The sequence below is a fragment of the Adelges cooleyi genome, unplaced genomic scaffold, assembly GCF_023614345.1.
Source record: "Adelges cooleyi isolate 19-005CV unplaced genomic scaffold, UGA_ACOO_1.1 ACOO_flye_CR_arks_rails_tigmint_CR_PRNA_23, whole genome shotgun sequence".
Lineage (NCBI taxonomy): Eukaryota > Metazoa > Arthropoda > Insecta > Hemiptera > Adelgidae > Adelges > Adelges cooleyi.
Genome location: NW_026095893.1, coordinates 2,398,099 through 2,407,482, shown reverse-complemented (window position 1 = coordinate 2,407,482; position 9,384 = coordinate 2,398,099). Strand labels below are relative to the sequence as shown.

General features: G+C 27.5%; 1 protein-coding gene across 2 annotated transcripts; it reads right to left on the bottom strand.

Moving 5' to 3' along the window:
• Window positions 1-1,074: 1,074 nt before the first annotated feature.
• Window positions 1,075-9,231, bottom strand: LOC126835268 (protein krasavietz). 2 transcript variants are annotated; one of them, XM_050567742.1, is made up of 8 exons: window positions 9,090-9,231; window positions 6,120-6,191; window positions 5,873-6,049; window positions 5,530-5,816; window positions 4,378-4,743; window positions 2,886-3,105; window positions 2,692-2,811; window positions 1,075-1,463 (listed from the first exon to the last, which is right to left on the bottom strand). In XM_050567742.1, the coding sequence occupies exons 2-8, from the start codon at window positions 6,178-6,180 to the stop codon at window positions 1,435-1,437; spliced, it is 1,260 nt and encodes a 419-aa protein (XP_050423699.1). In that variant the 5' UTR covers window positions 6,181-6,191; window positions 9,090-9,231; the 3' UTR covers window positions 1,075-1,434. The 2 variants fall into 2 exon arrangements, with proteins under 2 accessions (XP_050423699.1, XP_050423700.1); XM_050567743.1 differs by having other exon boundaries at window positions 9,086-9,215.
• Between the last annotated feature and the right edge of the window lie 153 nt (window positions 9,232-9,384).

Here is a 9,384-nt window from a genome sequence, read left to right as displayed (position 1 = left end):
TTACTTTTAATTAATTTTTAGTTTGGTTGCTCATCACTAACTTGGATTTATTTGCATTGTACTCATCATATTTATATATATATGTACTAAAGTTTAGTATTAACTATTAATCATTGGGCCCTCCCCCTATTGTTACAACTACACGTATCAATATTAATAATGTGTAGAAAACATATCTGTTAGGCTTGTTTGTTTATTATTACTGTCTTTTTGATAACTATTTTTACTGTCAGAATAATTATGTTGTGGTCGTGAGTAGCTTATATATTGTTCGTAGTGATGTATATTTATATATAGTCAATATTACAATTTTTTTTTTCATAAATAAAAATAATCTTGTCACGTTAATCGAATTTACCCGATACCCCAAGTACCTGCTACAAACAAAATTTAATATATTTAAATGTATCAAGTTTGAACTAATTGTTTAATTAATATCTATAATTTACACTCAGAGATTTGTTATATCAACAAGACTTAAACGAGACTACAAAAAATATAAATTTGTAACAATAATGATTTTTTTAATAGTACTTTATTCAATACATGAGTTTGTGCTCAATATGTAAAGCAAAAACTTACATTTGCCTCGTCTTTATTCATTTTTTATCATATAACGTATTGAATTAGCCTCTTGCATCAAAATTATGTTTTAGTGATGCGCCCCTTATTTTGATCTCTTTAGTTTATAAGCACTCGAATAAAAAATTATTCAAATTTGTATACTTGCAGTGCAAAAACACTTTATTACCGGTTAACTACAATAAAGATCACACTCCCAACTAATTATACGTATTTTTGCTAAGTGTATTGTGATAATTGAAATGTTTTAAACTTAATATTTTTTTCTATATTATACTATGATTATTATCACCTTCTTCCAGTTTCCATATGTATGTTGCTTAATATTACTTTTTATACTAGATATTCTTATGAATTTTTATTTTATATATTAATAACTATATTGTTAAAAAATGTAAAAATAAAATTCAAATCGCATATAAATGTGTATTGTTTTTTACAAAAACTACCATGAATAATAGGTATTAATAGAACAAAACCATACAAAAGAAATGTATTAAAAAATAATTTTGTTTATTAAAAAAAACAACACTTACAGCCATACACCACCATTATAAATAGAATTGAATATAATAATTTTCACTATTGTGAAGTTCTGTAATGTTATGAATATATATTTTTGAATGACTAAATTACGAACAGTTTTTAAAATGATTTGTTCATGATCAAACACTTCTTACAATTGTTTTTCAATTACATTTTGAAATCGATCATTGGTGTTATTTAGTTATACATATAAATATATTTAAAAAAATGTTTTCTAAGTAATTATTTGGATTGGTCGTGGGCTGACAATATTGTGTTCTTACTTATGATTTTCATACTTTAAGGCTCTTGGTGCTTATATTTTGTTTAATCTTCATCTTCTCCAGATTCAGATTCTAAAACAATAAATTAAAATTGTTATACATTTATGTTACAAATAATGTTTGATTAAAATACAATAACTATATATACACACACACACACACATATATATATATATATATATATAAACCTCTTATTATCTATTAATATTATTCCCACAAAATCAATTAATTTTATCACAATGACTATTGTGAATTTTTAAATAAAGGATTTGTGAATAAAGGATTGAAATATTATGTGGATACACCTGAAAATCTTCTACATAATATTTTAGTATAACTCAATTCACTTAATCCATACATCTAAAATTAAATTATACCCTTTTTTATCAAAGGTGAAAAATTTGTTATAGGACTGTATTGAAACAAATTTAAAAGATCAACAAAATATAGTGGAAATTAGACAAATTATTTGAGTTCCGACGGCATATATTGATTTGCCTGTACTACATATTTTAAATTTTTTACAATTGGTAGTAATCAATTTAAAACAAATGGTTGTATGAACACTAGAGGGTGGAACTCAGACTAAATTGTGTGAGCACCGAAGGCAACTGTTCAAATATATCACTGTTCCTCTGTTAAGCATTTGATTCTTTACAAAATTAATAAAGACTTCACCAAGACAGAGAGTAAATGAATTGCTAGAATTTTACTGACTTTTAGGAAAATAATAAAAATTAAATTTGTATGAACACTAGAGGGTGGAACTCAGACTGTAATGTGTGAGCACCGAAGGCAACTGTTCAAATATATCACTGTTTCTCTGTAAAGCATTTGATTCTTTACAAAATTAATAAAGACATCACCAAGACAGAGAATAATTAAATAGTCTAGAATTTGACTTACTATTAATAAATTATACAATTATATTTGTATGAACACTAGAGGGTGGAACTCAGACTGAATTGTGTGAGCACCGAAGGCAACTGTTCAACTATATCACTGTTCCTCTATTAAGCATTAGATTCTTTACGAAAGAAATAAAGACATCACCAAGACAGAGGGTAAAGAAATAGTCTAGGATTTGATTACTATTAATATATTAAAAAAATTATATTTGTATGAACAATAGAGGGTGGAACTCAGACTGTAATGTGTGAGCACCGAAGGCAACTGTTCAAATATATCACTGTTTCTCTGTTAAGCATTTGATTCTTTACAAAATTAATAAAGACATCACCAAGACAGAGTGTAAAATACCATATAATAAAAAAAAACTTTACGTAAAAATTATAAATACCTTCTTCAGCATTCTGAAGCCACTCAATAAACTTCTTCATTTGCTCCAAAAATGTTGTTTTACCCTTCGAGTGTCCTTCCTTATACCATTTCAAAATTACTTCTTCAGTCAACACATCGGCTACAATAATTAACAGAATTAAAATTATATAAGTAAATATGTGGTCATAGCATAAAAATTAATAATTTACTCACTCTTATAGAAAAGTAAAATTATCTTTTGAAAGACTCTCATGAAATTCATATTTTCATAACAGTATTCTTGAACCTTGAGCATAAGAGCTAATTCAGAACGAGCTGTAGTTGAAAAGGCTGAAAATAATGGAGAATATTGTTTGAGATGTTTTAAAGCCTGGTCAGCTAGTAGTTCCTCCTTTTTATTCCACTCCACTTGTCTCATTACAACACTCCATACCTAGAGTATAGTGAAAAAACAATTTGTTTTTATTTGGTACATGGATATTCATCATAATATTTACTATACTTTACTTATCCATCATATTATTTTTACCCATACATACTAAATAGTACACCAACATTTTTAATAATGAAAAGGGAAGATGGCTTTTAAAAATCTTCTCTAGCACATTAAATAAAAAATTGATTATAGGATAAAACTTATTTTTATAAGATTTAAAACTTATTATATGTCTAGAAACATTCTTGGTCCACGAAACTAGAAATGTGATTGTCGTGCGCCTGGTGACATATTTGTCAGGGTTTCTATATCTAGTTTCACAGGTAAAATAATTTAAAAAACGTACGATTAATTTTAAGGATTTATTTCTTATATATTATTGGTGTTTATAATTAATAATTATGTTTTATTAATATTTCAGTTTTTTTATTTATTTATTATTATTTTTATAAGGGCCTTGATTTCTGGAGTCATTAGCCATAAATTTTACAATAATTCTTTATACCTGATTAAATAAGCTCTTGTATACATCATAGACAAAAAAGATTAAGTTTTGTCATAGTTATTATTTTGAAAAATTTTATTTTTTTTGATACATTGTGGGGTTGGTTTCCTAGTGCTTCTTGTAAGCTTATGAGCATTTTGAGTCAAATATTACAGTTTACCATACACATAATTTAATAATACTACAAAAAATACATATTATCACAATTATTTATATAATGTATGGAGAAAATGTATTTCAAACTATATGACATTTAGTTATTAGGTAGGCGAAAACCATTAAATATCTACTTCTAATTAATGATACAAAAATGTGTATGGTAATAAGCAATGTAACCTACGGGCTACGATGTACATGTAATAAAATAAATAAATTAAAATTCCACCCGTACGTATACGTATAAATAGAATGTTTACTGTTTTTTTTATAGTAGATCATATTATTATACACATTTATTATATCAAAAATGTGCGCTAACAGTAAAAAATAACAACAAATAAACAATAGATTTTAAACCCCTAGTGAAAATCTATCACCAAGCGCATGACGATCAAACTTCTAGCTAGCTTCGTGGACCGTACTGTAGTATTATTTTATGCAGACATAAAATCACTGCCACTTTTTAAAAATAGCTTAATAATAGATATTTGAAACAACTTAAAGATTTAAAATGAGTTTAAATTGTTAACATTGGATAATGGGTATACAATTGATCTGTGCCATATTAGATAATAATCTGTTAATAATTTTTTTTTTATAAATACCAAAACTATAATTTCATGTTCTGGAATGTCATGCTTTGAAGAAAGCTCTTTGATGTTTGCAATCATCTCTTTCATATGTTTGCCATCATTAAGATCATCGTGAAGTTGCACTTCTAAGTTACGTTTGGCCTCTTGACTTGCTTGAGCCAAATGCAACTTAACAACATCAGACAACCCTTTTTCTTCAAATTGTGCACGAAAATGTTCTTCAGTTCGTTTGTTTGGAGGTAGAAAATCCATCAACCGACCTTCAAGTCCACCTTTTTTCAATACGGTCAATAGGTGAGCTATACCAACTTCTTGTTTGTAAGTCACAAATAGTTCAATAAGGAACTCCAATGCCAACCCATCTTTAATTAAATGCTCCTATTAAAACGGAAATAATTAAATTTTAATAATATGCAATCAACTTCAAGTTTAATTATCCATAACACAGTATCACACTGAAATTACAAAAAAAGTAATATGTCAAACAAATTATTAAGCAACTTAAAAACAGAGCGATTCCCCATAAAAGTTACTTTAACATTGCCTTCCGTAAAAAAATTGTTTTTTTATTTAATTACTAAAACCAATTATTTAACACATTGACCGCCATATGGCCGCACTCTTGTTTTTTTTATAATTATGCTGATAAATCTAGTTGACCTTTAGGAAACATGTAAAGTATTATCTCTTTATAACGATAATGTTATCTCTTGACACATTGTCAATTGTCACTTTAAGGTACATAATATATTATAAATAGTTATTTTTTCCTTTATATTACGATAGAATTGTAACATTACTATGTAGTGCCATTAAATTTATTTCAGATTACAATAACATAAGATAAAAAGCTGCTCGCAGCTGGATGGCGTTCCAAAAGTAATTTATTGTGGTTGCAAATTCAGTACGGCACAGTCAATATCTTAAATAATTGAGTGTTTCAATATTTATTTATTTATAAATTAATACAATACTAAATATAGACAATCAAAAATATTATCTCTGTAGTTTAGGTCAATTGTATGTCAAACCCCAAAATTATACTATATTTATTCTAATTTTACTTTAAAATAAACTAATATTAGGTATTTTATTTGTATCACTTTAACAGTAATATTTACAAATTAAGTGATACAAGGTTTTGATTATATATATATACATTACATTTGTGAGCACTTGAAGAACAGTCGGTGGAATTGAACCATTTGAAATCCATAATGTTGTCATACGTGCTAATTTAACTCGTTCAATGTCACTAAAGCCTTTAATGAACAGCAAGATTTTTTTCATTTCCTCCTCAAACATTTTTTCTAGATATTTATATCGGCGCATGAGCTTGATAAACACCTGTTCATAGTTACGCATGGATACCATATCTTCAGGTGCTTCAAAAACACAGGCGTTAGTTTTCCACAGTTTGTCCCCATCTTGAGATATTGATCCTCCCGGTACTAAAAAATATAAATTATTACTAAATTAAACAAATTAATTCAATTTTTCTGTATACCTAAGAGGCCTCCAGCAATCAGTATGTCAAAGAGGACTTCCCCGTAGCGTCGATAATCGACTTTAGAACCGGCTTGATCAAGGAATTTCCAAATAGCTTCTAGGTCGGTGCCGGCACCATTGAGGCCCCCAAGGATGTAGTCCCGGAAGCCAAAAGGGTCGTACTTTTCTTTTTCATCTATGAATATATATTAAAAATGAAAGAACAAATCCATGAAAGCTCAATTTAACAATTAAATTGTACAAACCTCTTTTTCTGGTCTTGATGCGTTGACCTGACAGTACCGGTTTTTCTGTTTTTTGACTCATACAACAACTCGCTAAACAAATTATTGGTACATTTTTTTTACATTAATTGGTTAACTTAATATATAATATGTAATAAATTAATATGAAAATGTAATTAAACAAACTACAAACTAATAAATACATACTCAGTAGGAAAATTTATTTTTAATATTGAACACAAGAAAGTAATTTTAAAATAATGAACATTTATTTACGTTTTGTTTAGTTTAGTTCTTTAATTACTAAGGAAGTTTAGGTAGGTAATTTATAAATTTCCTTTGTCCAAAGACGTTAAAAAATAATCTATAAAAACAATACAATACCTATAAATAGTATTATGCATGTAAAATAAAGTCATACTATTCTATTATAATTTATCTTTGGTTACCTACATATTTTGTATACTACCAAGTATAATATGTAAATATTATCAGGGATAAATATGTTTAACCAATAACTGTAAGGTGTCACATTATCAGTGTGTGTAACGCTCACTGTCACCACTTGCGACACTCAGTCGAGAATTTGTCTAGTGAAAAGGAGTGATTTCCTCCTCTGCAGATGACAACCTTTTCCAAATAGTGAATTCGTCAATAAACCCTTGCGTGATGATCATTATAGCTTCAAGCCCAATTAATGAATATGATAAGTTAATCTAGGATAAAACTAATTGGAAATTAAATTGATTTATTACAATTACCCTTTGAAGGAAGCTGAGAACTTTAAGTAATGTAAATGCAGATTTTTATAATAAAAAATGTACTCTGATAATTAATTGTCATATAAAGACAGTACAGCTACCATAAAATAGTACCTAAGCAACAATATTTATTCTAAATTCAAATAATAAAACATCATTAATATCCAAAATCGTAATTTAAATCGTAACAAAAAATACTACTTCAAACATTTTAAAAATTGTTAGTTTTTAACACTTAAACAAATAAGCCATTAGTTACATAAATTTGTAACTACAATTACTACGCAAGTCCAAACAACAATTTTGTTGTGCTCTTGAAATCCAATTTTAGATAGGATTTAAGCCCAAAATTACCAAAGTAGTGCTAACAAAATTATTTATACCAATGTAAAAGAAACTTTTTAATAAATAGAATTTGGGACTAAACGCATTTAAAATCATCAAAATAATCACTTACAAAACATTAAAATAAGCAAAAAAGAGCAATCGCAAAAATGGTAACCCTACCCCATAATCATTTTTTTTTTTTTAAATACTATGCAGAGTATATTTTTTTTGACTACAAAAACCATTAACACCCAATTATGTTTAATTAAATGAAGTGTTTAATAATTAAAAATTGTTTGTCTATGATTATTTCTTATCATTGTTACACATATAATTAGCAATGTAATAAAAAATGTTTTCAAACACTTGTTGATTGTCGATTTATTTTCGCATAGGAAAATAGAAATTTATTATGGTTAAAGTGCTATTTTCCCCCTTTTTTGGTTCTTATTTAAGAAAAAAAATGACAACTACAGATTTTTGAGATAATTGTATGTGACAACAAAAAATACATCTTCATAAAACAAAAAAACTTCTGATCTTAACTTTTAGTTACTGAATACGTTATTAGGATTATCAGGCCGCTGTGGTCAAAAATGGTGTTTTTAAACCACCAATATACCTGGAATAAATTATAGTTGGGTTTTCCATAATGTATAAATTATTACAGTGGTGGTATTTTTTGTATTGCCAAATAACCAGCGATGACAGAAATGGTAAAAAATTTGTCATTTTGACTTCATAATTATAATAGAAAAACTGCTTAATACCAAAAATTGCTCTCCTGAAAACATTTAATTATTTGCTAACGTCTAGGTATACCTGACATCTAAATAGGTTATTCGTAAATACCTTTGACAATTTTACAGATTAACAATATATATATGATGAGTACAGGGTAAAAACCAGCAGTCACTTTTTAAAAATGGCAAATTTTTGTTACAAAATTTGTTTTGATACAATACGAATCGGTTCTTTACTTTCAAGCATGATTATAAACAAAAATATACAATATTTTTAAAAGTTTTAAGTATTTCTTTAACATTTTAAAACACATTTTAGCATTACTTAAACATGTTATCTTAGATTAGAAAAAAGTGACTGCTGGTTTTATACCTGTACCCTTCATATATTTAATATAATAAAATAAATTATTAATAACATACCGTTATTAATCATTTTTTTTTTTGTTACAACATTAATATTTTTTTAGTGAAAAGCCTGTTGATTCCTGTACAAATAATATATTATCAAGAGAGGAGGGGGCAGGATACATTATTAGTAATGAATTGGCAAATACCTATAGGTATATTTACAAAATATGAGGAGATTTTACCAAAGGACAGCACACAAGTTTTTACTCTAGCTTATTTAGTTTTAAACAACCGAGTTCATTGGATAGATTTGAATGGTACACTATATACGACTTCTTGTCTAACATAAGTTTAGAAATAAATTATTGTTCGCTTTAAACACCAAATGTTGAAGACCAAAAAATTCTGCTTTAAGATTAATATAAATACGTCTCGATATCGAACGTGAAAATCCAAAATCTGATTGGTCATCTGCATGGTCAACAGACCATGTGGATTTTTACAAACATTATTTTAACCCCGTAAAAATATTGCAACCGGCACGGGCTTATTTAAGCAAAGTAGTAACAAAAATCTAAAATCCAAATTATCTAATGAGTTAAGTAAAAACCAAAAATAAACGTGTCAAGGACATGATGTTTATAAGTGTTAGTTGAAACGTAAAAGCTGTGGTGGCCAAGGCATTTCCGCTCAACAAAACGACTGTCTTAGGTATCGACTAACTTATACTTAGTAGCGTCAATGTTAGACAACTCCATTACTATTGACGCTTAATTATGTTTCAAGTTATTTAAAAATTGCTTACTTACAGAAAAACCTGTTAACGACGCACAGATATTCAAATCACACACTATAAAAACTACGAAACGAAAAGAACGACCGGACTAATGATCGTGTAATTGTGTGCGTTGTTAGTACTTAGTTGTAACTTGTACAGTGTACTACTCTTTCTCGTTTTTGGTTGGCTACACATGACAAGTCATGGTCTCACGAGTTACGCTAGGTTGGCTACCATGTTATAACAATGAGGCCTATCATTTTTCTCATTAGTGAAATCCGCTTGAAAGAAATTGAATACTATTTTTATTTTTTTTAAATTAAATT

Excerpts from the sequence above, each read along its gene's own strand:
- LOC126835268 (XM_050567742.1), bottom strand. The coding sequence starts at position 6,180 with ATGAGTCAAAAAACAGAAAAACCGGTACTGTCAGGTCAACGCATCAAG. Across the intron at positions 5,817-5,872 it reads GATTGCTGGAGGCCTCTTAG|TACCGGGAGGATCAATATCT; the intron begins GTATACAGAAAA and ends TATATTTTTTAG. Across the intron at positions 3,106-4,377 it reads AACATGAAATTATAGTTTTG|GTATGGAGTGTTGTAATGAG; the intron begins GTATTTATAAAA and ends ACTATACTCTAG.